The sequence below is a fragment of the Synchiropus splendidus genome, chromosome 12, assembly GCF_027744825.2.
Source record: "Synchiropus splendidus isolate RoL2022-P1 chromosome 12, RoL_Sspl_1.0, whole genome shotgun sequence".
NCBI classification, from domain to species: Eukaryota; Metazoa; Chordata; class Actinopteri; order Syngnathiformes; family Callionymidae; genus Synchiropus; species Synchiropus splendidus.
In genome coordinates this window covers 7,308,215-7,334,734 of record NC_071345.1, presented here as the reverse complement: position 1 = coordinate 7,334,734, position 26,520 = coordinate 7,308,215, and the positions used below count along the sequence as shown (strand labels likewise).

The 26,520-nt window shown below is 43.6% G+C and overlaps 4 protein-coding genes and 3 non-coding genes across 7 annotated transcripts; 5 read left to right on the top strand and 2 right to left on the bottom strand.

Annotated features, from left to right (window-relative positions):
* Positions 1 to 3,673: 3,673 nt before the first annotated feature.
* Positions 3,674 to 6,003, bottom strand: LOC128768434 (protein c-Fos-like). Its single transcript, XM_053881316.1, has 4 exons — positions 5,797 to 6,003; positions 5,378 to 5,593; positions 4,910 to 5,017; positions 3,674 to 4,830 (listed from the first exon to the last, which is right to left on the bottom strand). The coding sequence occupies exons 1-4, from the start codon at positions 5,935 to 5,937 to the stop codon at positions 4,180 to 4,182; spliced, it is 1,116 nt and encodes a 371-aa protein (XP_053737291.1). The 5' UTR covers positions 5,938 to 6,003; the 3' UTR covers positions 3,674 to 4,179.
* A 4,007-nt stretch (positions 6,004 to 10,010) lies between these two features.
* On the top strand, positions 10,011 to 12,174 carry fosab (v-fos FBJ murine osteosarcoma viral oncogene homolog Ab). Its single transcript, XM_053880880.1, has 4 exons — positions 10,011 to 10,275; positions 10,527 to 10,748; positions 10,822 to 10,929; positions 11,017 to 12,174. The coding sequence occupies exons 1-4, from the start codon at positions 10,141 to 10,143 to the stop codon at positions 11,671 to 11,673; spliced, it is 1,122 nt and encodes a 373-aa protein (XP_053736855.1). The 5' UTR covers positions 10,011 to 10,140; the 3' UTR covers positions 11,674 to 12,174.
* Positions 12,175 to 16,848: 4,674 nt separating this feature from the next.
* On the top strand, positions 16,849 to 21,535 carry tmed10 (transmembrane p24 trafficking protein 10). The gene is made up of 5 exons (XM_053881021.1): positions 16,849 to 17,067; positions 18,303 to 18,423; positions 19,211 to 19,284; positions 20,145 to 20,271; positions 20,352 to 21,535. The coding sequence occupies exons 1-5, from the start codon at positions 16,891 to 16,893 to the stop codon at positions 20,471 to 20,473; spliced, it is 621 nt and encodes a 206-aa protein (XP_053736996.1). The 5' UTR covers positions 16,849 to 16,890; the 3' UTR covers positions 20,474 to 21,535.
* A 149-nt stretch (positions 21,536 to 21,684) lies between these two features.
* Positions 21,685 to 21,756, bottom strand: trnam-cau (transfer RNA methionine (anticodon CAU)). Its single transcript has one exon. It is a non-coding gene; the product is annotated as a tRNA-Met (tRNA).
* Positions 21,757 to 21,951: 195 nt separating this feature from the next.
* On the top strand, positions 21,952 to 22,023 carry trnam-cau (transfer RNA methionine (anticodon CAU)). Its single transcript has one exon. It is a non-coding gene; the product is annotated as a tRNA-Met (tRNA).
* Positions 22,024 to 22,295: 272 nt separating this feature from the next.
* On the top strand, positions 22,296 to 22,367 carry trnam-cau (transfer RNA methionine (anticodon CAU)). Its single transcript has one exon. It is a non-coding gene; the product is annotated as a tRNA-Met (tRNA).
* A 685-nt stretch (positions 22,368 to 23,052) lies between these two features.
* On the top strand, positions 23,053 to 25,215 carry eif2b2 (eukaryotic translation initiation factor 2B, subunit 2 beta). Its single transcript, XM_053881377.1, has 8 exons — positions 23,053 to 23,289; positions 23,781 to 23,901; positions 23,962 to 24,113; positions 24,203 to 24,369; positions 24,440 to 24,535; positions 24,673 to 24,810; positions 24,896 to 24,962; positions 25,030 to 25,215. The coding sequence occupies exons 1-8, from the start codon at positions 23,118 to 23,120 to the stop codon at positions 25,185 to 25,187; spliced, it is 1,071 nt and encodes a 356-aa protein (XP_053737352.1). The 5' UTR covers positions 23,053 to 23,117; the 3' UTR covers positions 25,188 to 25,215.
* The last annotated feature ends 1,305 nt before the right edge of the window (positions 25,216 to 26,520 follow it).

Sequence of the window (26,520 nt, the reverse complement as noted above, 5' to 3'; positions counted from 1 at the left end):
TAGCTGTGGTTGATATCACAAGTAAGGGGAGGGGTGCATGTAAACCCACAGAAGACAATTTTAATCTTGTGGATTTTTAAATGCCTCATAGCTGTTAACCATCACTGCATTGTCAGAGCACTGGTAGAAAGAGCTACGAACTCCACACAGAAGAGCTGTACTCAACACACATACATGAAACAGCTGCATTACTTAATGCAGAACTACAGAAATAAGAACAGTATAGTTGCTTCCATATCTGCATGAGTCAGAGCTTCTATGGGAAATTCATCCTCACAGGGTTGCGGGGAGTGCTGGAGCCTATCCCAACGGTCATCGGGCGAGAGGCGGAAATACACCCTGGATCCAACTGTAGAGTGTCCAATTTACCTAGTGAGCATGTCTTTGGGCTGTGGGAGGAAACCGGAGTGCCCAGAGAGGTTGAATCCAGCTCTGTCTGGATTCAACCTCTCTGGGCGGCAGTAATGTAAACCATTGCACCACTGTGCCGGTAAATAACCATTTAAAAAAGACAGAAAATATATGTAAATAATAGTAAACACAGTGTAAAGTGCTGTATTGAAATGTTATATTTGAATTTTTATTTCTTAGACTGTGGTGTGAAAGATCTATTATGTCAACTAGTGGTAGAAGTTCTTTATCCTGGGCAAAAATATTCAGCTTTTGTTTCGTTAAATTAGAGTAATGTCAAGTTCAGGTGATGGTGAGTCTCAAAGTTTGAATCACTGGTCTCAATTGTCCACCAACGATTCTTGAATCCTTTTTTCCCACAAAATAAATTCACATTACAGATATGAATATAAGGATAATATGGTCGTCGGTGTCTGCCCTGATGAAGACTATGTTATTTGCTATCTGTAGCATGATATGTCGAGATCTCATAACCTGTGACAAAGGAACTTGAATAGTTATGGCTGTTTATCCTGCGTAGCAGCTGCAAGTTTGACTACTGAACAACAGGAACTCGATCTGAAGCGTGTGGTCTGGAGACATTTTCTCACATTACATCACACAAAAAACCGGTTGGGATCCAGAAAGATGCTCACGTGTCCTTTGTTATTATTCCCTACTGTTGTCATTCCTAATGACGTCTGGTGACTCGACCATCAAAACTGCCGTAGGACACTGTTAGTTTCTCTGTAAATATTATTGCTTGAACACGCTTGGTATTGTTTATTGTACTCAGTATCTTGTTTATGTTGCTGAGTGTTTATTTATTTAGAGATTATTTAAAGTCCTTTCACATTCTTAAAATTGACGTGTCAACAGCATCTATTTGGACTGACGTAGTTCTCTCTTTACTTATGACTGTAGTATTGAAATGATTATATCAACATTTTGTAGTAATATGTGTTCAAAACTATACATTGACATTTGTGCTTTAATTTTTTATTTTTACAGTTATAATTGTTTTAATTTGTAATATGTAAATTCATGACCTTTAGTTACACTGAACTGAAGCATCGAAAAGTACTTTACGTTTTCTTTCCCTTTATGTTCTGATGAAACCATATATTATATTGTGCCAACAGAGTTTGTGGGAACGTGTGGATGTGAACAGGGTGCGAGTTAGAGGACACCAGAGCTGCTGACACTTCCATCCATCAGCCCTAAAAATACACAGTAAATATGCCAGGCACATTCCTGAGCAGCAAAAATGCGGTCAGTTTTCTTTTATTTTTTGGCTCTGTGGCGACCTCTACTGTTCTTAAAACTAAATGCACCACAGAACGGTCATTGAAAACAATACGAACTAATAGGAAATTGGGAAAAAATTGTGACGCACTGACTTTGGATGCTATTGTTACCTAAACATTTAGGATTGTAAGGCTAAATTCCAAGCCTCGAACCTTCGACAATTGTATTCTCTGTGTTGGTTAAATTAGCTTCACGCAAATTATTATCGGGAAATGGCTGATATCGCCCATCACGTGATGTTTGGGAACAATGGTTTATGGACAACAACAACACTCCTGTTTCCCTTTTTCCCAGTAAAACCCTCCCGCTTTGCCACTTGACACCGTCACCATGGCAGCAAAACAGCTGCACACTTCCAAATATGGACAAAGGAAGTGTTTGCGTGCAGTGCGGCGCGTGGTGACGTCACCGGAGCACGCACAGCGTCGGTGAGGAGCAGCGACGTCTCTTCAGTGAGTAGTGAAGCTGCAGCCATGAATAAATAATTTTCACTCGGCGTTTTCTGCGGCTCCCACTCGCTGATCCAGCTTTATATAAGCCCTGTTCCGAAAATAATTACCCTGACATCTGCCAGTATATTCTTTTCATTACGTCTTTGAATCCTCGGGGTCTTACAGTTTAGTCATTGAGACATCACTATGACGAATAATAACATTGAAACTGCACGTTTACAAATATTGCAGAACATACTGCGTTTACTTGATGTGTACTTTTTGGTCATTATTGTTATGATAAAAAGACCAAAAGTCCTCGTACAGTGTTTAATTTTTCGCAATGAATGTTTACATTATATTGAAAATAGTGGATTTTTAACCGTTAATATAATACAATAGTCGTGTTTAGAATGTTTTAATGCGTTTTGTTAGAATTTATACCAAACAACTTTTCTTTACTTCATATCTTTTTTTTTTTTCCAGTTTGACAAAGTGCTGTCATGCTGAGACAATTTTACAATGATTAAAAAAAATATGTACTGTATATGTAGAGAAAACCAAGAATTGTAGTCCACATGAGTAAATTGCACAGTATATACAAAGAAAAAAAAACTCCATTCATGGCCACATGTTCATATGGAAGGAGTTAGAGTTAGTTTATTGGCTTTGTGTGGTTATAATGAAGGTGTAAAACTGACCGCCTGATAACCACGTAACCACGAATGATGGTGTGGGGGAACTTGCAGAAACTGGAATTCCATTCAGAGCTTTGTTGTCACTGCCAAAATCCAAGGGAGACAGCCGTGTTTCTTAAAGCCATTCCTGCCCCCCGGGAATCCCCGCGTCAACCAACTAAGTGTGGCCGCACTCATGCCAAGCTCCACACGAGCCTCACTAGATGATGAAACTTTCAAGCTCAGATAGTCAACAGCTTAGTTGTTGATGCTGCAACGTACTCAGTGAAATAGACGTAACGCTTGGGAAATATATAACGTAGCATTCCTGCGAACATGAGGTGAAAAACAAGTGTAGCAGGCGTAACACTTCTCATTGTTGCTGTATTGAAAGCTTCTTTACTAAGTCGGGTTTATTTACCTGGATGCCTATCAAGGCTTAAGTTCTATGTGCCTTTTATTCCTTTCTTTCAGCTATTATATGGCAGTAAATCTCGCTCCTTAGAGCACTTCCATTCTCATTTTCATTTGTTGCCAGTTCACACATTGTGCCGCCTGAATTACCAACTCAGCGACAGCATGTTGTTATGAGTTCACCTGCAACACTGTGGGCTCAGCGATACGTTCCATTTAGCACGGACAAGTTACCAACTTGTAATGTGGTTGCATCTTTCAACACATTGATATTATCTAAGAAAAGGTTGGCAGCCTCAATAACTTCAGCTTCCCTCTAGAGGGAATATAGAGAACAGAATAACTTTGCAGTGACGTCTCCACTCATTACTTTTGACACTCATTTGTACTCTGAACTGACAGATCGCTTCATGTCCCTGCAGGTTCGTGAAGTAAAAGCCAACAGCTCATTTGTTTGTTTTTATTTCCAGCATCATATACGCTCTTTTTTGCATCTGATATTCTCATAAGTAAAAAAATAAACTGTGTCATAAAATACATCTGGATAAAATACATGGCACAACCTTGTTCATGGAAATGTCAAGTTAGGGGACACCTTACAGCAAGATGTTACACCTAAATGCTACAGTTATAACCCTGCTATAGTCACGTGTTACTACAACACAACTTGGTCTACAATAGTACACATACAGTTTTGACCTGACTCCACATCACATTAAGGGATTTTTTTTAAAAACACATGAGGTTTTCTCTGATTTTTTTGCATGCATCTTTTGAGTCCGTACAAGCAATTACCCCAGCAGTTGGAAGAGACTGACCCTGTCACGAGAAAACATATCATCTACATGTCCTGTAAATGTCAACACAACAGCAAAACTTACACTACAATAGATTATGTGAGACCGTAGCTCCGTAGCTGGTAAGAAGAGAACTACACAATCATTGCATAACATTTGCATTCACAAGGCCAGAAGTGTTGGAGAATTGAGATTATCTTTCAAGTGGTCGGATGAATCGGATTTAAGACCCTCACAGCCCTCGGATAAGCAGTCGATCTCGGCGTAATTAAAGGAGAACACGGATCGGTAATTGCTACATGTTGGACTGGAAGACATGATCGGCGTGTTCAGCGATTCAAGGTCATTAGCCACAGACTTGTACAGCGTCTCCCAGTCTGAGAGGCAGAAGGGGCTGCTCAGGTCTATGTCGGGGACGGATGCGGCCGTCTCCGTCATGACCGCCATCTCCAGACTGGGAACCAAGTCATCCAGGTCATCTCCTTTCAAGTCCTCCATCGCGTCCTCCTGAGCACTGGAGCAGAGAAGGATGTCAGAGTTCCCCAGTATGGCTGCGGCAGGGATGCAAGGGTCGGCGTCCATGTCCTGGCTGTTGGCAGCCGTGTTGCCGTCCGGGGTCATGGCACTGTCGCACTTCTCCGGGGGACTGGGCGGCATGTTGGAATCTTTGCTCTCCTCATCTCCACTCTCTGGAGCCAGTTTGCACGATGGCCTGTGTGAGGCCAGGATCTGCTCCAGGTTTTCCTTCTCCTTCATCAGATCCGCCACCTCGGACTGCAGGGCACACTTCTCATCTTCAAGCTGGTCTGTCTCCTGACCAAACATGACAGGGAATAAATCATCTGGGAGCCATGCAAGTTATTTATGATCCAGAAAAGTCTCGGATACTCACGGCTTGCAGCGTGTCTATCAGCTCCCGTCTCCTGTTGCGACATTTTGCTGCAGCGATCTTGTTCCTCTCCCTCCTGATTCTCCTCCTCTCCTCCTCCTCTTTGGAAGGCTGGAATTATTTAAAAAAAAACACACAATCTTAATCCTCATTAGCTCCTCATAAGCGCTCGAATCCAAACGCGCGTCAGCGCTGGGCGGTACAGTCCGTTCAGAATGCTGCACCGAACGCACGCTCTCGTCAGCAACATGGACGCGCATTCCATGAAATTCACCGTTAAATTCACGGCACGCGCGAACACATACCAATATGTCGCTACGGTAAATTTGCCACGTAACAACCGATATATTAATTTATCTGACACCTCATCACGCCGTTATGCAAATCCCGTTTAAATATCGCGACACTTCAATGGCCATCAGATAACGGCTTAAAAAATATCAATATCGATGTCTTTAAATTGCGATGTACCTGTTCTTTATGCCCTTTCCGGTTGTTGGTCTTTGTCTTTTTTGCAGGAACTGCGGAAGACGAGAGACTTTGAGCTTTATTTTTGGGCTTTGCCCGACTGGAGGACGGCGATACAGATGTGATCACAGTCGGCTGCACCATCCAGCTCAGATCTGGCGAGCTGGAGATTGCGGTGACCGTGGGGACAAAAGAGCCCGGCGCGCTGGTGTCAGCATCCTGCAGAAACACACAGTCTTTGTGACCTTTCTAGGCACATTTAGTGCAAGGATAAAATGAAAATAAATCAATGGTGCAGACAGATGTTTTCGCGATTACGGTTGCCATTTCATTTACCAAGTAAAATGCTACTGTAACCGCTGGGTATTTATTTTGAAGAGATCCTTGAGAGTGGTATGAGTGTGAAGTGGCATGTCGCCTACCTTTGGCACCGGTGAGAGGGATCCAGGCGGATTCGGGCTGCACCCCGGGGTGTCCCCACCAGGAGATGCTGTACTGCAGCTGGACGATGATGAGTCAAAGTCACCACTGCAATCTGGACGCATGTTCTCATCGGAAGTCATTGCATACAAGTAAAGACTAAAAAAAAAACACGTCGAAGGTGGATGTCTAATTATGTCCCATTGGTCAGGTCCATCAATGTGTCGACAGTGGAGAGACCCGCCTTTTATAGTGAGCTGGAATTTTATGAATGAAATCTGTGTGGTGAGACCGAACCATTCAGCGGCAGGAAAGGTGGCGTGAAACTCCCGGGAGCAATAACGGTGCCGTGCACGAGCGCAAAAAACAATGACAACAACAAGGCAACTACGCGATTTAATTCCCGCTGCCTAGTAAAGTGATCATTTGAAAAACAGACGTGATTGAAAATGAGATCACCCCCGCCTGCTTGAGGTGGCCGTCGCGATGAATGAACGTGACGTCACGTCATGTATGCAGCAGCTTCATCTATACATCGTGTTCCCTTTGTGTCCGCACGTTCCTGGAAGAACATGAGCAAAACACGCCAATGTTTATGACCACGAAAACATTCATTTATGTTCATATGTCCCTGACAAAGGAGCGATTGCAGGGGAGTAAAAATACATCTTGCCTCGAAAGCTGACGTCATAACTGGAAATATTGCATTTGAAAACGAACCTCTGAGAAGCATAACGAGCCTCTAAATGAAGCGCCACACACACCTATCACCAGGTCCGTTCACCTGTCTGTGGACATGAATAGAGCACCAGCAACAGAGACGAGCAGCCAATCACAGCCTGGACCGTTCCCATCCATATAAGGAGCTTCCGGCTGGCCTGAGCGCGCCTCGGTCCACGGGGAGCGCGCAGAAGGACGAGGAGCTTTCTGTGTGGCCCACTCACTCACAGTTACAGAACAAAGTGAAAAGAGGCGCTGGAAGACTCAGCAATTATGCAGCATTGTGTCCGCAAACGGCGTCATTATCTGCGCGAGCGCAGTGGGGGGGCGAGCTGGAGCCCACCTTTCTGAACACGCGCTTATCTGACCTTCGCTGCCCACGTCTTATTGATGCAGAGTCCGAACTAAAGTACTGCTTTCCAATAGCTGTCCAGCCGAGTATTTTATCATGCGCACAGCGTTCCCAAAGTCAATAAAATGAAGAATATTTCATGCTGTATTTTCAAGTTTCAAATGATACATTGATAACAGTGAGTAATAGCACATGTTACTAAATGAATAAATATATCAATGAGCAAAATAAAGAAACCATAAACATGCAAACATGACTGACAGACACACACTTGTTGCAAGTTGTTAAGTATAATCACTCTATATTTCATTTTAATTTCACTACCCATGTATGCGATGAGTAACTTCTCGTATGTTGATATTCTTATGAAGAATCACAATTCAAATTCAGTATATACACTCCAGATGACCTGAGAGCTACTGGAGTGAAAGTGATGGCAGATGAATAGAGGGGGCTCTGACTGCTCAGAGGGGCCGCGCTCCCGTCTGCTTCCCGGCAGACACCCCCCTCCCTCCCCCACCTATAGGCCTATTTACTGGCACTAAGCTAGGTGGTCCTCACAGGCCCATTCAACTGCCAGCGGCTGCAAATTGAATGAGTTCAAAGGTTGGGCACAACTTCAGAGACCGCCAAAGACTTGTTTCCAGCATGAACCACAATGCAAGAGCTATTTTTAGTCTCATCGTGACATCATTGTTGAAAGTTCAAGGCGGCAGAAGAGCTCTGTTTAAGTGTGTTGAATGAATGAAGCGGAGTTAAAAATATCCTGCAGACGCGATGAGATCAGAATAATTGATGCAGCGAGTGAATTAAAACTGGTTCGGTAGTATGGGAATTTCTTTATTTTCCATGGTGGCTCAAAATAGTTTCCAAGTGATTACTCATCACAGTTTTCCTACAGAGTGGAGGAAGATCACATGACACTGAACATGATGGTGTAGGTAAAACTTTAAACAACCTCTAATTAAATAGCCGTAATTTCAATTTCAAATCTGTATACCAAAGTTCCTCTAAGATAGTGAAAACATTAACAATTAATGTTAATGGTGAAATGTGTAATAATTCAGAATAATGTGATTTTATTAGGTGCCACAGCTTCTCAAATTAGTATATTATAGTATAGTATAGTATAGTATAGTTTTAAAAAGGTAAGACAAATCAATTTGCTGATAATAAATGTGAATATGATTGATGGATCTCTAATTTTGTCTTGATATCAAAACTAGTATTTATTGCTTTTGAAGTTCGTGTTTGTTTATTTGGAGCAGTAATAACTTTCCCTTACTGTCTATCAAAACTCTGACTTGACAACCAGTCAAACAGCGCCACTAAAACATGCTACTGTGTTGGGGATCCTGTTTCACTCCGTAAATCCAGAGAGCATCGCGTGCGCACACAGAGCTCTCACTCTGTTTGTCTTTCACAAACAGACGCCGTGACGTCACGCGCTCAGACGCACCAGTAAACCGGTTCTGGCCCCTCAGGCGGAAGTCACACGTTTTCAGAGGACGGCGCTGAGTGAGCTCTCTGCATTTTTATAAACAATCTCTGTTGCTATGCAAAACAGTACGTCACTAACACGAAGGGGTGTGGTGTCGCTATGGTTACCAGTAATGTTCGGCATAACACAGGCGCGGGAAACAGCTCTCAAGCTGTAACCGAGACGGATGAACTTTGACACAATAACACTAATACTTTGTGTTACTTTGGTCGCGGATGTATTACATTTCAAAAGCAGACAATCACATATGAATTAGGAATTCAAAGTTATTAAAATACACTATAATAAAATACATATATTTACATTAATAATAATACTGTAGTCATTAGCTGCTTTACAATAAACCGATACAGAAACCCGTTCATTTAGACACCTGTCCTCCCCTCAATAATAATATTTGAGTATTCCATGTCACATGTGACACCCAGTTGGCTCCAGGACTTGTCATGGAGCCCTCGTGTCAAACAGAATGGGAACGTCTCCAGGAATGCCACAGGGGAAACCTCCCTGAAAGAATTCAGGCAAGCGTGCGCAAAGAGCGCCTCAGGTGTGGAAGAGTACACAGCAAACCAGTTATGAGGCATCTCGATCAGCACCTGAACACGCCCTCACATGGGTACAAGCAGCGCCGATGGGCTTGGGACGTGCGTAACAAGAGGAGACGTGACATGAGTTTCCAGCGGTTTGTTTGCTTCATGTGCTTTTGCACGTCAACAGACTTTTTTAACTGCAATGAGGAAAGCAGACCAGGCCACATGACTCTGGCAAGTGGCTAAAAACAATTCATCTGAAAATGATGCATACTGTCATGAAGAAAAGAAAAAACCATTGGCAAAAAGTCATTTATGCTACTCTTTGTACATGAGGTGCACAGTAGATAATCGTTTTTGTTTTAACATGTTTTGCTAAAATATTCTCACATATTCGTGATGCTCTGGAAGAATTAATTTTTTTAAATTTTCACCTCATGTGGTGGGTTGTTTTGATGGTTCAAATTATTTACAATGTACTATAAGAGGTTGGAATTAAATGGCGCAAATAATTTGTAGTTGTAACCAAAATAACTTCTTCAACAGTTCTTCCAAAAATGTCCTTTTTGGTAGCTCATAGTTTAGTCTCTTTTTGCTTCACTTGAGACTCACTTTCCGCGGAAACTGCTTTCTCAGAGTGGCAAAATATTCACAAGTGTGTTAGACGTCCTTTGTTGAGGCATGTTTGGCTGACCATTGTCCCAGTTGTTCGCTGTTCTCAAGGGTTTCTGGGTTTGTTGTCTTACGTAACCTCACGTCGATGGCGAGCTGCTCTACTTCCCAGCAGGCACCGCCCTCTTACAGGATGAACCATATTTGGAAAATGACGTAGCGGGAATCCCGTTCTGGAATCTTCCATCTCACTCAGCGCGACGGACGAAGCTAATTCAAAACCCGTGTTCAACGTTTAAATAGTCGTAAATCGGTGTCAAAGTAAACATATTCGCTTTCATAAGTATAAAACTCTCATAAGTGTTGTTATAGACGTGGTGTTTGTGCCAGTTCTGCAGTCTTCCTGCTCCGAGCGTAACGAAGCCCGCCCCCCCCTCCTCAGTGGGACGGCCCACTTTGGTCTATATAAGCGCGCCGGCTCTCCGAGTTGGCAGTGCACTCAAAACTAACAGTAGCAGACAATCGTCAAGGAACGAAACTTATCCAGAAACCTTTTAAGGGAATTTCCAACTTTTCGACTCTCTTTCGGAGGAGTTTATCTGGATCTTCGATAGTTTTCTTTCTGGGAACGATGATGTTTACCGGTTTCAACGCGGACTGCGACTCGTCCTCCCGCTGCAGCACCGCGTCTCCCACCGCTGACAACTTGGGCTACTATCCATCACCAGCAGAGTCCTTCTCCAGCATCGGATCTCCTCAGTCTCAGGTATGTTTCCTCTGAAAAATATTTGAATTTTGTCTTGCTGTTGCTGCACTCTGGACTTCAGTGTTATTGCAATAAGCCCTCAGATCTCATTCGTCTACCTGGACACTCCATAGAGAGACTGTAACGTCACTGTTGACATCATGAGGATATTTTTAAACCATCCCGCTTATTATAGAGCCAGCTTCATCCTGCACTGTCGCTCTCCCCCTTTGAAACTTCACTGATCCTTCCTCCTTCTTCACTCCATTCAGGATTTCACTGACCTGACAGCAGCAAGTGCCTCATTCATCCCAACTGTAACAGCCATATCCACCAGCCCGGACTTGCAGTGGCTGGTCCAACCTCTGATCTCCTCAGTGGCCCCGTCTCACAGAGCCCACCCCTACACCTCCAGTCCGGCTTACACAAGACCCGGCATGAGGTCGGCTGCATCCAAGTCTCATGTCTCCATGCGGAGGAGCCGAGGCGAACAGGTAATGATCACTCACCGTAGCTCCCTTCTGTCACGCCGCCACAGCGCCGGAGACTCAACTTTTCCTTTTGCAGATTTCAGCTGAGGAGGAAGAGAAGAGGAGAATTCGCAGAGAGAGGAACAAGCAGGCAGCCGCAAAGTGCCGCAACAGAAGGCGAGAGCTCACAGACACTCTTCAAGCTGTAAGTATCCCACAGATTATTTGACTCACTCAGCACAAAAGTGGTCGCACAAGACTCAAACTAACTCGACCTCTCGTGGATCTCTAGGAAACGGACAAGCTGGAAGATGAAAAGACAAGTCTGCAAACTGATATATCCAGTCTTTTGAAAGAGAAGGAGCGCCTGGAGTTCATCCTGGCAGCCCACCAACCCATCTGCAAGATCCCAACTGAGCTGGACACAGACTTCTCCGTGGCATCCATCTCCCCAGTCCACTCTTGCCTCTCCAGCTCACAGCCACAGCCCAACGTCGCAGTGGTCTCCTCGCTCCCATCCAGTCAGCCAACTTTCACCTCAACCTCCAACTCCATCTTCTCCAGCAGCGCCGCCTTGTCCACCGTCTCCAGCAGCGGGGTGAAGATGACCGACCTGGACTCCTCCGTCCTGGACGAGTCCCTGGATCTGCTGGCAAAGACGGAGATGGAGACGGTGAGGTCGGTGCCGGAGGTCGACCTGTCCAGCTCGGTCTACACCACTCAGGACTGGGAGGCTCTCCACCCCTCGGCCGGTAGCAACGACTTGGAGCCCCTGTGCACGCCAGTGGTGACCTGCACGCCCGCCTGCACCACCTACACGTCTTCGTTTGTGTTTACCTTCCCTGAAGCCGAGACTTTCCCCACGTGCGGGATTGCTCACAGGAGAGGAAGCAACAGCAACGACCAGTCTTCTGACTCACTCAGCTCACCAACCCTGCTGGCCCTTTAAAGACTCTTCACCTATCCTGCACACGTGTATGAGGTAGACGTGCAGATCACAGGGCTATGGAACAGACATGTACCCCAACTATATCATCTCTGAAGTCATTTCTGCCTTTATCTACACTTGCCATTTACACCTATGTAGCAAGTTAAAGCATGTTTCAAATAATTCCACCTATTATTTCATATCCAAGGTCATTTATGATTGTACGGTGCTATGACAAAAAAAATGTTTTGGTGTTGATGTGTGTTTTCCAGCAATAGCTACAATTGACCCAGTTTGTTTTCCGGTTAATGCAATGTGAAATTATATCTATATTTTTTTGGAACTGCTTGTGAAACTGACAGTTTGTCTTAACCATGGTCTGAGTGGTCTATCTCTTAGTACAAGGTTTTCTGTGAAAACATGAGCTTATTTAATTTATGAAATTTATTTTTTTTACACAGAGAGTAAGGACTATTGTTGTTTGCAAAGTGTGTAAATAAAATATAGTGATTTTTAAATGAAGCGAATGCTGTTGCTCTTACTTCTTTTCACTCAGACGTTTAGTTATATTAAGGCATCCTCGAACGTGAATTAATGTGCCATTGAGGTCTAAAATTAACCACTATCCTGGAGTGCAGCTTTCCCTGCTCCTCCACTGGCTCTATTTATTGTTCCGTCTGTTGCCAGGGTTAGCAGTACGTCAAATGTCTGACGTCAGTGCGTTCTTTCCATTTTTTTCTTGCCGAGCGCAACGCGGTGACGTTGCACTTCCGTGCCCTTATTTAGACGCATGCTCCGAATCCGCTGCGCGTCTGAGAGTAGGGGGGCGGGGGTGACACTTTCTTCAGACATCAGCGACAATGAGCGGATTGACACTTCTAAATTCGGGGTCCTCACGTCTGAGATGGAAATTAGGACTAATCGCCTCACGGATGATCCGTGTCTGGTCTGAGATTTATGACGACCGAGTTATGCAACTGAAATACGAAAAAAAAGTATGATTTTCGTGAAACCAATTTTTGGTATATGAGTTTCACAAGACTAAAAACTGGATAGTAATGTTAACAGGGGCCCATATTCACATCAGACTTGAACGATTTTTAAAAACTATGAAATGGTATATCAGGACCATCTCAGGTAAACCTGAAAAACTTTTGTTTATTATTGCATTTTGCATTGGTATTTGCTGGGTAGGATGGTGACTAGTTTCATGAATCAGCCATAGCAGTTTAAACAATAAGAGCAGGTCACTACACAGTGGTGGTTTTTAAAGGAAAGTGAGGACCCTTCAGACATGGGTCAGGTCCCAATAACCATGACAAACTTTGCAGGGGAATTCAAAGGAATATCTGGGTCTAGAGTTTAAAGTTCACCATTCAAGACTTTTAACTCATCATGTTTTCTCAACAACTTCCTGTTCCCAACCGTAAGGTTCGCAGCATTTCATCACGTTCAGCCGTTGAATCATCTGCAAAAAGAAAAGAAAAGAGGAAATGTAGAGGTGGGTGTGGGCCGGGGTGGGAGCGGCAGCATGGACACCCACTCGGCGTGAGCAACATTTGAGAACGCTACAACCTCGATCTTATCAACTCAAAGTAAATAAAATTCTTGTCGGTCACCTTTACAAACTTCAAATGAAATTCCAAGTGATAACGTGTCGGGAAATGGATTTGTGTCAAAGAGAACCGAGGCCTCAGAGTTAGAGAAGCTGATCCTCATCCATTAATGTATTAGGTTTCTTCATACATATTTTTACTTAATGTCATGTGACATATATACACAGCAGTGGCTGTAGATCTTGCTTCTCCAACAAAATAAAAATCTCACTTTTTCCCCACCAACTCCATGCATTCAACTCCAAAATAGACTGTTGATCTTTCCAGCATCATCACCACCACCCCTCCGGTTGGATGAGAGTTAAAACAGCAGAAGTGTTGTTCAGCCTATTTGTTCTTTCTGGCTTCTCGTGACGTAAAGCCTCATTTCCATCCCAGCCTTGTTGTATAACAGCTCAATTTTCGGCGTGTTTTCCTGCGAAGAGCCTCCTTTTCCCTCAGCAGAGCTGTGATGTGCGGCCATGCAGCAGCTAATAACTCTTTAGTCTATTAATATCTCGCTGCCAGCCCCAGGGAGAAGGTCTAAGCAGCAGAAATAGCAGGTGCCTATTGCTTCTTTTAACATCAGCATCAACAGCAGTAAAATTAGACCAGGATGACGCCAACCTGCGTCGGTGCTGCAACCCAGGGGAAAAGCCAGGCAGCGTACGCCTGGTACAAAGAGAGGAAGAAAGTGAGAGCGAGGTGAGACGGAGGAGGCAAGATGATGATGATGAGCGTGAGGTAGAGGGAGACAAGAGAACACTGCCTGGGCGTAATTGTGAGCACAGCAGTGATGAAACAGCTCAGCACCCTCTGTTCTCAGGAAACCCAGGAGTGAAGCAATTGGTATTTGGATATCCACTTGGCAAACATGCCAGATGGATGAGAGGAAAGCTACTAGGATGAACCTAAAACGTGTGGTGAACTTTCAAGAGCTTGCAACAAAGGCAGTTAGATAAGTCACTTAAAACATTTGAAAGATAAAGTCACCAATGTTTCCACAGCACGGAGGAAAGCATGCACGCAATATGTGCTTTTAGAAAATGACAAAATGTGTTTATTTTGATGGAATGTGTTGATGTGAAATTCCCATCCGTGTACGTCAAGTGGAAAAGTACTTTTCCAAAGACAAAGTGTGTCAAGACCTTTGTGATCACTTGGATGTGGAAGTTTTTCACTTCAGTGACACGCAAAGGCTGACATGACATCAGTAGGTCAGAGGGCGTGCAGACACTGACGACAGCGCGTGTGCACATCTGCGGAAGTTCTTTCTTAAGTGAAAAGAAGGAGTGTTACCGTGACATGGTGCTGACAGAGAACAGAAAATTCAAATCAACGGTGTTGCTTTACCAAACCACACAATGCCTCGCTTCCCTTAAATGAAACTCGCGAGTTGAACACAAAAGAGCCGTGAAGTTTTTTGACGCTAATGACGGGGTTTGATTTCCTTACAGCAGCAGGAGCGCGGCTATTCTGGGAGGTGGTTTTGACGCACTCAGCGTCGATACTGTGGGGAGTTTTCTATCGCTCAGGAAGAGCCAGACTCTCCAGTGAGCAGTGTGTCCTCTTGTCTGCTCGGAACAGAGAGGTTTCCCTGGAAACTGGACAAGCCTTGTGTGTAATTGGGTAATCCCTGCGATGCTGACAGAAAAATAATCGCTTTTGCCATTTCTGAAAGCACTGAGCAAGCACGTTTCATAATCCTGTTTCCCACAAACCCACGAGAGGACAGTCATTATGCTGTTACAGCTACTGAGGTGCATTATTTAAAAAAAAAATCACATGCATAAATGACGTACTTTATATGCAAGTGCGTCATTTATGCTGAAAATCAGTCTTGCTTGGTTTTAAACACCTCAAATAATGCTCAACCTCAGCAGCTTCATTCCTCTTTTCTGCTGCTGACTGGTGCTCACACAGCTCACCAGCAGGCGGAGCAACATCACTGCTGTGTGTGAACCATCTCACCCGACCTGCTCGGGCAGTTCAGAGAACAGCACTTAAGTCGCAACAAGAGGTGAGCTAGAAACACTGAAGGCTTAGTCAAGCACAACTTTTATGGAGCAGCTTGTTTGAATTGGCATATTGGACTTGTGCTAAAGTAAACACAAGGCCAGGTCGTACTCTCTGTGTGGGAGAGAATTCTGTTGGAGCTACAGCGTGTGTCGTTTAGTCATTAACTGGCACGAAGCACATCTGTGTGACCTTGTCAAGTTTAGGATGTTCTGAGTAAGAGCCTTCTAACTTCTCCAGTCTAGATCATCCTCACACTACTGGCTGTCCTCTAGTATCTCCATCCCCAACATGGGTCCACACTCTCCACGTTCCCACACCAAACAACTTTGCATCCAATCTCCTTCTGACACACAATCTGATCTTGTCTTTCCGCATCCCTCTCAGTCTCCCTACACACAAGAGGTGGGCAATTGAGCACTGTGACTAAGGCAAGCCAAGAGACAGAAGAAAATAAACATTTATTTAATAATATTAAAAAAATATGAAGTGTAACTATTCCATGACATGATGTGCTTAAATTGTGTGTGTTTCTTTATATATTATAGGGCAGACTATTCAGTTTATTCTCAGTATAAATTATATATATTGGAGGAGCTTTTAAAGTGGTGAATACCTTGCTAACAGACCCATGGATAAACAGCTTAATACACTGCCTGGCCAAAAAAAAAGTTGCCACCAAAAACAAGGGTCATACACTCTAATATTTCGTTGGACCGCCTTTAGCTTTGATTACAGCACGCATTTGCTGTGGCATTGTTTCGATAAGCGTCTGCAATGTCACAAGATTTATTTCCATCCAGTGTTGCATTAATTTTTCACCAAGATCTTGCATTGATGATGTCTGACCGCTGCGTAAAGCCTTCTCCAGCACATCCCAAAGATTCTCAATGGGGTCTGGACTCTGTGGTGGACAATCCATGTGTGAAAAGGATGTCTCATGCTCCCTGAACCAGTCTGTCACAATTTAAGCCCGATGAATCCTGGCATTGTCATCTTGGAATATGCCCATGCCATCAGGGAAGAAAGAAATCCATTGGTGGAATAACCTGGTCATTCAGTATATCCAGGTACTCAGCTGACAGAGGCCAGAGATTACAATTAAAATGAGCATTACTCGTTTAAAGAATGGCATTTAAACAGAACATCAGGAGCAAATAATAAGTAATGAGGATGAGAAGAAGTAACATGTATTGTGTAAGTTACAGATGAAGGGCCTCAGGTGGCCCCCGGGCCACACTTTGCCCACCTGTGCTCTGAATCCTACACCATGCTCTCACAACTCATACCAAGCTTTTTAAAAAGGTAAATGAAGTGAAATCTAGTCAGTATTCACAACACAGTTGTGCTGACGGGAGCTGGTCCTCCTGGACAATTCAGCCCTGAATTCAAGGTCACAAGTACTACTAGTACAACTAGTACTACTGCTATTGATAAAATATTATATGTAATGAAATAATAAAAAAAATAAAGAAAGTCTATGTCTAAGTCTAAGATGTGTTTTTCGCGAGTCTCCAGACTGCAGTGCCCCCTCCTTGCTGCTAGCGGCGCTGTGGCCGGCCCAGCGAGCAGGAGCTTAAGCTGCTTCGCTGTCCCAGGCTGGTTGGTCGGTTGTGTGTGTGTAGCCATGGCTCGGCTCGCTGCGCTACTGTTGTTACCGGTTCTTATTGAATCGGCCTTTTCTATTTCTTTCTTTTTACCGGTAAATTCCAGGAAGTGTCTACGAGAAGAAATCCACAAAGACGTCCTCGTCACTGGGGAATACGACATAGGCGAACAGCCCAACACCAAAACTAACCTGAAGGTGAGCGCAGCTCTTTACTATGGTGCCAGGATCAAAATGCCTCCTCGAAACATGAGGCTCTGAACCATCCGTGAACTCTGAGGGAAGCTGCGTGTCTGCTGTGGTTTAGCGCGTGTAGTATCTATTTAGGCGTTAGCATTAGCTCCGGAGCTCTCAAAGGCCACCGTTTCCTGGTTCCATGCTAATGAGCGTTAGCGAGTCATATCGACAAATTTATTCAAGTTGACATCTCGGTTTATACCCTTTTAATGCGTATACCGCATCGTTCGTTTATTTGAATCACTTTCATGAGGTGTAAATGATTGTCTCGGAAAGCATCGCAGTATGTCACCAGTCGAAGCCCCGCCGCTGTTACACGTCAGTCTTACCGGCCATTAGCATTAGCACGTTAGCATCTCCAATACCTGCACGTCAACCGCAACATCTGTGAGACTCACGTTGACGTTACACATTTGGACATTTCTGAGCAATAAAACGCTTCAGTTCCACGACTTTATCGCCCAAACAGTATACGTCTTAATGGTGCTTTTGAAATAACGAGTAGGAAGTGCAGGTTATGCTTAAATAATTCACATTTTCTGCCCTGTAAAACTTTGAACCTCCCACCTTTGGAATATATTTTAACAAATATAACAACAGCCCTGGCGGTTTACTGCATAGCTTTTTGTTCTGCAGATGACTTGAGTGTAATTGTGACGGGCTTAAGTAGCAGAGCAAATAGTATAACTAACACCCTGCTCAAATAGTTCAGAATCAGAATCAGAATCAAATTTATTGCCATGGTCAGTGGGGAGCCCACTTCAGTTGTAACTGAAAGCGAAATATTACATACATGTTAACTTAGACCTTTAGTTTTATTATCACTCCTCGAACTTCTGACCCAGCAAGGTCACTGATGCCTGGACTTGCTACCACTAAATAAATATTTTCCATAGGATATTCTGCCTTTAATGCAAAATGAAATGATTAACACAAGATTACAACATCGCAGCTATTAAATGTTCAATCTAAACAATGTTCAAGTCTAAATAAACAAAACCCAGTGGAGTATACACCTGTAATTACTGCAGGTATTACAAATTGTTCACTAGTCGCACACTACGTTTTGCTAGTAAACATTAGGAACCAGTGAAGGTTTTCAGAGAATTCACTGGGATATTCCGTTTCCCTTCCTTATCTTCTGGCATTTGCGGCACGTGATGTTTTTGGAACTCAGCATTTGTCCGTCTCTGCAGATCACAGATTCCTCCAGCCACACTCTCTACTCCAAGGAAGATGCAACGAAAGGAAAGTTTGCCTTCACCACAGAGGACTACGATATGTTTGAGGTCTGCTTCGAGAGCAAGTCCCCCATGGGTACGTTGGCGGAGTTTGTCATTCATTCATCAGTCATATTCATGTTTCTCAGACTGACTGGGTTACAGTGTGTATTTTTCCTCCGATGCACATGCTTTTTGAGTTTGCTTTGACCTGGTCTGACAGGTGTTTGTGATTTGTAGATAGATTTGATCTCCTTTATTTCAGACGCCACATTAGCAACATCAAAGGGACAAACCAAACACCAAAGATGTACACAATGCAATGGCATACATGAAACATACTTGAAGTCTCTTTAGAAATGTTTGTGCTAGAAAGAAAAGTACTTTCATGAAATATTGCTGTAATGTATGTGCATCATATAGCACAATCCTTTTGGTGTATTGTTGACTCAACCCGACTGGCATCTTCGTCTGTGTAGAATACCACTTGCATGGTGGTGAAAGAATGCTGCATCTGGTTTTTGCTGTTCTCTAGTACTGTTCTTTGTTCATTTAAAAAATAACGTTATTCAGGATTGTGTCACTTATAAAGGCTTCATTAAATTAGTCATGACATTAGAATATTTCTGGCTTTGGTTTGTTGATGTTGAAAATGTGCATCATCCACCATGTCATTTTAGGTAGAGATATTCGTAAACTGTCACTGAACTAGAGGTTGTAAATATGATATTCGGATTTTTGTATATTCAGAAGTATGTTCTTAACATGTTGGCCTCTTAAGTGCTGGTTGTAAGTGTTGGTCTTATATTGTATTCAGAATTAATAAGCTCTATGATGCAAAGCATGTGACAGCATATTAGATGGAGATCTAATTTGTATTACAGGAAGTGGACGAGTGCCTGACCAGTTGATCAACCTGGATATGAAACATGGTGTGGAGGCCAAAAACTATGAAGAGGTGAGTGACCTTGTTGTCCTGGACCCTTATTCCTCTTCTAAAGGCTTTCTACACTCCATCAGCTCATTGTGTTACACAACGAATTGTGACACAAGGTTCAGGTTCATCTGTCTCACATCTTCGATCGAAATTATTTTCCCTTGTGAGTTTTGTGGGATTTTTCCACGTGCAAGCTGTCAAACCCAGAGTGACCCAATGTTCTACCCGACATCCTCCAAGTGACGCCACCCGATGAAAGTGTAGAAATCGTGGTCAGGGTTGATCTGGGCGAGCGTTATGACTTAATTGTTGACTCAGTGAAACACTTGAGAGTAGTGATACGACTGAGAATCCCACGGCGTCCTACGCTTGGCACACAAACAGAGCTCTCTCATTCACCAGCTGAGTAAGTGAGTGGGAGGTTTCAGAGGAGATTCTGTGGAATTGTACGCGGCTATTATCTCGACGTTGGAAGCGCTTACGAACATAACCTTATCATTACTACGTTCAAAACCAACAGCAGTTGGTTCAAGGTCGATGCACGCCCTCGCTGGCAGCTGCTCACTTCACACCCACGGTGTCTGAACACGCACAACCTCCCCGTCTGTCAAAGTCCCAGTGCCTGTGCTCAGTTACACAGACCAGGTGGGACACCTGCTGGTCGATAGGCGCAATGGCTTCTATTTTGTCATGATGAATTCGAAGTTTTGACTTGTGTTAGACTTGTTTCATATGAAATAATAAATCATGTCATAGTAAAAGTAAGATGGAGACTAGACATATTTCAACATGAAAAATGGAAAGTACATAATAGCTATTGTTACAGTTAAAGTGTCTGAGGTCTACTTTGATGGAATTTCTTGTGACATTTGTGTCTTCAGATCGCCAAGGTGGAGAAGCTGAAACCACTGGAGGTTGAACTGAGGCGGCTGGAGGACCTCTCAGAATCCATCGTCAATGACTTTGCGTACATGAAGAAACGAGAGGAGGAGATGCGAGACACCAACGGTAAACTGGCCGCAGTCCTTTGTGGAATTGTGATAGAGGAAAAAAAAACGCCGGCTCATTTACAATCTTGTCCTTTCCAGAGTCCACCAACACACGCGTGCTGTACTTCAGCATATTCTCCATGTGCTGTCTGATCGGACTGGCCACGTGGCAGGTCTTCTACCTGCGACGCTTCTTCAAGGCAAAGAAGCTTATTGAGTAGAGGTGCCCTTTGGCTCCTGGCCCAGGCGGGAATCTTGTGGTCGACCAACACATCCCAACTACTGCCCTCCCTGGACTAGCTTCATGTGACGACGGCGAGTGCGGCTCAGGAGCTCAAATTGTCATTTTCCACAGACGTGCGAGTAACAAAGGTTCTCCGGATGAATGCATCACCTGCTTGTTTAAAAGTCGACAACGAGAAAATGTGAGAATTGTGGGGTGAAACGAAATCCGCCTCTTTGTCTCCACAGTTTTCAACGAGTAAGAACTTTTAAGTCTAAAATGAACAGTAGGGTTTTTGTTTTTTTTGAGCTCGGTTTGATGGGATGTGCCATGGGAGACTGTCATGCCGCCCTTCTGTTGACGTCCACATGCTTTGCCAAGTCAACTCCATCTCTGGCACCCGTTTTTAAGTGAAGGCTGTTTTTTCAAATGGTGGTTTGATTGTTACTTTAAGATTGGCAACCACTGAACTTTGGTTAAGTCGCCTAATTTGCATACATGTTCGGTAGCCATGTTTGTCTTTAGTTTGTTTCCCTATTGTAAATGCTACTTAGTTGCTTCTCTGTGTATGTTTTCTGGTTGGGGCTGTCAAATATATTGCTTCGTACTAAATTAGGTCACTTCTATCAGATCCTGCACGATATTGTTTGAAACACCAGAACAGTTCTATTTGCCCAGAACCAAAATTCATGTTGTCATTTCTTCTTAAGTGAAGCCACCGGGCTTGTGATTGGATAAATGTGAGCGGGGCCGGCTCTTGCGAGACTGGAAGTGTGTCACGAAACGTCATTTGTCGCCTCCTTTCAGCCAGAATTTGGTGTATTAAAAGAATGTTTTGATACAATCACTCCCCCCGGGGGCTCAGTCTCCTTCACTATGATCCATCAGTCAGACAATTACCAAATTTAAATTCAGTTTCTAATGATCGATTCGGGGCCTGATGTCATGGGTACATTTTTAGCGATGAATTTGCGCATTGGTCGCAATCCGTAATTTTTATTTTGACTGATAAATTTTGTAAAGTTGTGTTGGGCTTTTATTCAATAAAGTATTGGATGGATTTACATTCAAATGTGCGACTTTGTTCTGGATGGAAATTGAAAAAAAAAAGCTCATTTAGAATTCTTAAGAATAGATGAGATCAATACATAGACTTTGTTCCTGTACAGTGCCTGTGATATCACAGGTTAAGACGGAAGAAAAAGGCAGTAGCAGAGGATGGTTTCGATCCATCGACCTCTGGGTTATGGGCCCAGCACGCTTCCGCTGCGCCACTCTGCTGACACAGGCGTGAGTTCTCTCCAGTAACCTCATTGCGCTACGCACATCTGAACCAGCGCGCGTGAGATTTCCAGACCGCAGCGCAAGATGGATTCATATTATGACGTAACATTTTGACTCGGAAATAAGAACACCACAGAAACTGAAGCGCCCGGAACTCGCATCTCTTGTTTCTGGCTACTCAGCGTTTCGCCAAGCAGAGTGGCGCAGCGGAAGCGTGCTGGGCCCATAACCCAGAGGTCGATGGATCGAAACCATCCTCTGCTACTGCCTTTTCTTTGCTGAAACCACCGTCTCCTATTCATCTAAAAATGGTTATCAAAAACAATAGCATGTTCTATTTTGTCACTTACATCGGTAGTAATAGTATCTACTTTTTCGGTCATCGCAGGAATATATGGAGAAAAAGCATCAATATCGAGCCGCAGGACAATCTAATATCCAGTGGGTGTCACTGCTGCTCATCAAAGAGACCGAATCGAGGGAACATTTATTTCATATTTGCGCAATGAAGAGTCTCATGGAGACTGTTCTCCGTCAGCAGAGTGGCGCAGCGGAAGCGTGCTGGGCCCATAACCCAGAGGTCGATGGATCGAAACCATCCTCTGCTAGTTCTTTTATACAGCTACTTCTATTTCGACGTTTAAGTTCGTGTGAGGGAAGTCAACGAAATGTTTGGGATGTGGAAATGGCCGAGGTCCATTCAACTTAAACGCACGCGAGTGAGCGTTTGTCTTCGTGGGTAAAGGAGGGGCATCCTGTCCAGGGTGTCCCCCGTCTCTTAGCTGGGATAGGTTTCACTCCCTGGACCCCGGAAAGGGAATTAGTTAAAGACGACGGAATTCACCCCAAAACAAAGCGGTTGTATCACCATGGTTTTCAAGAAAAGATCGATAAAAACATGATTTGATCCAACGACTTCGGAGAAATGGCATGAAATGGCCAAGTTTCGGGTGATGTAACATATTATTTCAAACAATTTATATATATATATATATATATATATATATATATATATATATATATATATATATATATATATATATATATATATATATATATATATATATATATTGACAGTCTCTGGGTGAATTAATAATATAGTAATGAATAACTACTACTAAATACTCACGAATCCTGCCGGTTCTTTGTAGGCATCGAATAGTTTCCTGAATATTTAATACAAACAAACTGAAAAAAATGACTCAAATAAAAAGAACCAAATAACCGTTTTTTTTCTATTCGGCGGGCCTAGCTAATGACGCAAGCTCCGTCACCCGGAAGTGCTGCAGTACTTCTTCCGGTGGTAAACAGTCCCACGGTTGACAGTTCCACAGCTTTTCCCAGCCGTGATCGCAAACATGCCGGGCTCAGACCGAGAAACGGAGCTGACGGAGAGAATCGAAGCGTTTTTGTCGGACCTGAAGCGCGGTGGCAGCGGAACCGGACCTCTGCGGGGGTCGGCAGAGACTGCCCGGGAAACGACGTCCCTTCTCCGCAGAATCATTTCACAGGCCCGGTGGAGCAGCGCAGGTTCCGTCACCTCAAACTATTATTATCCGACACCAGTTCAGTAACAGTTACATTCGCCCTGAATGTGGTGTTTAAAACTACATTTGAATAAACTTAATACTATAGAAAGACCAAAACATTACATTTTTAAAATCTAATTGTTTGTTTCATGAATAGTTTGCTTTTCTTTTTATTCATTTATTGCCCAAATTTCAAGTGTGGAATATCTATCCACTCGGTGGTAATAGATAGACATAAAATACTGTCTGCTGGTTCGTTTCGATGTTGTCATATATTTTTGAATTCCTCCACTCTGGGACAAATAAAGGACCAACTATCGACCTAATGTCAAACTGCATGGTTTAAGATGTACAAGTTTTATTGAACCAAAAAAGAAGAATAGATGAAATGTGATGGAAATTTGACAAAGAAATTCCATAACTAAACATGAACCTGCATTGTCAGTGATAAAAAGCAATGATATGTGTTCTAATCCGACCAATATCGTTCAGGTGATCTGATGGAAATCATCCGAAAAGAAGGCAGGAGGATGGCCACCGCTCAGCCGTCAGAGACCACGGTCGGGAACATGATCAGGCGGGTGTTGAAGATCATCAGAGAAGAGTATGCGAGGTGAGACAGCAGCAGCAGCATCTACGGTGTCACGGTATCCGCTAAGACTTTGGGACGCAGGTCACGAGGCAGCAGCGAGGAAACCGACCAGCAGGAGTCTCTACACAAGCTGCTGACCTCTGGAGGACTCAGCGAGGAGAATTTCCGACAACACTTTGCCCCTCTGAAGTCAAACGTGATCGAAGCGATCAATGAGCTGTTGACAGAGCTGGGTATGTATGAAAGGTCTCACTCCATGTAGAGTTATGAATGCAGTCTCTTAAACTGCAGGTTGAAGTGAGTCGCTTTTTTTCTGCTGCAGAGGGAACCACCGACAACATTGCCATGCAGGCTCTGGAGCACATCCACTCCAATGAGGTCATCATGACAATCGGCCGCTCTCGCACCGTGGAAGCTTTTCTTAAAGATGCCGCACGCAAACAACGCAAGTTTCACGTCATTGTGGCGGAGTGCGCCCCCTTCTGCCAGGTAGCGGTGGTCGCCTTCTCTCCTTTGTCAGCATCAACAACATCATAACCCCTGCCTGACCCCTCTGCAGGGACATGAGATGGCCACCAGTCTTTCCACCGCTGGAATTGAAACCACAGTGATCACGGATGCCGCCATATTTGCCGTCATGTCTCGTGTCAACAAGGTATTTTTCACGTCTCTCAGGTTACGCAGCAAATAAAAGTTATGTTGTTCAAGTTGGGGGCCAGGTAATGACCCCTGAGGATCACCGTAACTCACTCACTCATTCAGGCTGTCGTTCTACTGGTCATGTCTCTTCAGGTTATCATTGGAACACAGACGGTCCTAGCGAACGGAGGCCTGAGGGCGGTGAACGGGACGCACACGTTGGCCCTGGCCGCCAAGCACCACTCCACACCCCTCATCGTATGCGCACCCATGTTCAAGCTGTCGCCTCAGGTGAGGCTGCATTCAAGTCGAGGTGGCGACAATGCTTCACAAACCTGAGACAGACGGTCTCTGTTTTTTCCCCCCCTCATGGTAGTTTCCCAATGAAGAGGACACTTTCCACAAGTTTGTGTCTCCACACGAGGTGCTTCCTTTCACCGAAGGTAACTCATTCATCTTGTGTGTTGAACTTCAACATCTCAGAGATCAAAGCAACTCTCTCTGATTCAGGCGAGATCCTGTCCAAGGTGAACGTCCACTGTCCCGTGTTTGACTACGTCCCACCGGAGCTCATCACGCTGTTCATCTCCAACATCGGAGGACACGCCCCTTCCTACATCTACCGACTGATGAGTGAACTCTACCACCCTGAAGACCATGAGCTTTAGCTTCGTCTCTAATAAAGGAGGAAATTGAATGGACATTGAAGTTTGTGTTTTTGTTTCAAGTGTTTAGGTGTCTAAAGCAAGGTACGAAATTCATTTATTCAAGTCGTGGAACTTGGCTCAGATGTAGCTCTTATTTCTTCTTATAACTCAGTTAGTCCCACTATTGAGTTTGAGCCTGGGTAGAGGGTTCAGAGCGCGACATCAATGGTCCACCCAAATAAACAAGGAGAGCAGCTGGAGTGGAACGGATCGCCTTGAACATCAGAGAGAGTTTATCTGTCTGTCTGTTAAATGTGTTGACCTCAGCTCTGGTCATCATGTCGAGGTGTTTCCACGTCCGAGACAAGCGTTTGATGTGTGACAGCTCCCCATCCCTCTTATCTCCACTGGCAGAGGTGCTAAGTGTTTTGACTGCTTATGAAGAACCTGGAGTGGGATGTGTGTTGGAGTGCAGAGCTCAAACTAGAGCTCAGGACCTTTTACAGATGTTTTAGTCGAAACAAATAAATAGAACATTGAGTTCATCTAGATCAGCGGACATTTCGCTATTTCTAGCATCATGGGTATTATTTAACTTATTTCACTTGACAGTTTATTGTTTTTTTTTTATTTCTGTATTTTTCTTTAAATATTTAAAAATAATCTCACTTGATCGACAGGAGAAGAATTATCTGGTAAAATAATAATTGTGTACATAATTAATTTGCAACATAAGTTTGTTCTCATAAAGACATATTAAGTAACTATCAAGACAAACAATTATAAAATCAATTAAATGCATTTATGAAGACTCTTAAAATAATACATTGAATTTTAAAAAAGATGAGATGATTTTCTTCAAACCTCTTTTATCATCAGTCCCTCTGTTCTGAAGATTAAAAAGAAAAGCTGCAGTGGAGGATCTTGTCAAGCTCAGGTCCTCGTGAGGGAGAACAAATGAGTGTGTTTGAAGTCTCACCTGTGGCTGTTGACATTGAAATAAAGGTGAGTGTTCAATAACAAGCACGTTTGAACTTTGTGTATTGAGAGGAGAGTGTGTTGTCAGTGGAGGAGGACAGGAAACACGGGCAGCCAAAACATACAACTGAACACTTGAAAATAAAGGTCTTGATTCCATCACAACAGCAGACATGTGGCAGTTGAATCATAAACAACAACAAACAGGATGCAAATGCAAAATGCGACACATATTGTTGATGTTTTCTTGTGACCATTTACTGCTATGAAACAGAAAGTTGAATCGCTATTTTTTCTTTTATACATTTCTTAAATCTTTTTTTTTTAATAAATATAGCTTACATAACCCAAATATTTCCACAAATAAGACTATTTG

What these genes read in the sequence shown, in the direction of transcription:
- eif2b2 (XM_053881377.1), top strand. Translation starts at nt 23,118, where the DNA reads ATGCCGGGCTCAGACCGAGAAACGGAGCTGACGGAGAGAATCGAAGCG. An exon ending in TCATGTCTCGTGTCAACAAG is followed by an intron (nt 24,536 to 24,672) that starts GTATTTTTCACG and finishes ATGTCTCTTCAG; the next exon opens with GTTATCATTGGAACACAGAC. An exon ending in GGTGCTTCCTTTCACCGAAG is followed by an intron (nt 24,963 to 25,029) that starts GTAACTCATTCA and finishes TCTCTGATTCAG; the next exon opens with GCGAGATCCTGTCCAAGGTG.
- tmed10 (XM_053881021.1), top strand. Translation starts at nt 16,891, where the DNA reads ATGGCTCGGCTCGCTGCGCTACTGTTGTTACCGGTTCTTATTGAATCG. An exon ending in AGGCCAAAAACTATGAAGAG is followed by an intron (nt 19,285 to 20,144) that starts GTGAGTGACCTT and finishes TTGTGTCTTCAG; the next exon opens with ATCGCCAAGGTGGAGAAGCT. An exon ending in GGAGATGCGAGACACCAACG is followed by an intron (nt 20,272 to 20,351) that starts GTAAACTGGCCG and finishes TGTCCTTTCCAG; the next exon opens with AGTCCACCAACACACGCGTG.
- fosab (XM_053880880.1), top strand. Translation starts at nt 10,141, where the DNA reads ATGATGTTTACCGGTTTCAACGCGGACTGCGACTCGTCCTCCCGCTGC. An exon ending in GGAGGAGCCGAGGCGAACAG is followed by an intron (nt 10,749 to 10,821) that starts GTAATGATCACT and finishes TTCCTTTTGCAG; the next exon opens with ATTTCAGCTGAGGAGGAAGA. An exon ending in TCACAGACACTCTTCAAGCT is followed by an intron (nt 10,930 to 11,016) that starts GTAAGTATCCCA and finishes GTGGATCTCTAG; the next exon opens with GAAACGGACAAGCTGGAAGA.
- LOC128768434 (XM_053881316.1), bottom strand. Translation starts at nt 5,937, where the DNA reads ATGACTTCCGATGAGAACATGCGTCCAGATTGCAGTGGTGACTTTGAC. An exon ending in CCCTCTCACCGGTGCCAAAG is followed by an intron (nt 5,594 to 5,796) that starts GTAGGCGACATG and finishes GTGTTTCTGCAG; the next exon opens with GATGCTGACACCAGCGCGCC. An exon ending in GGAAAGGGCATAAAGAACAG is followed by an intron (nt 5,018 to 5,377) that starts GTACATCGCAAT and finishes AAATAATTCCAG; the next exon opens with CCTTCCAAAGAGGAGGAGGA.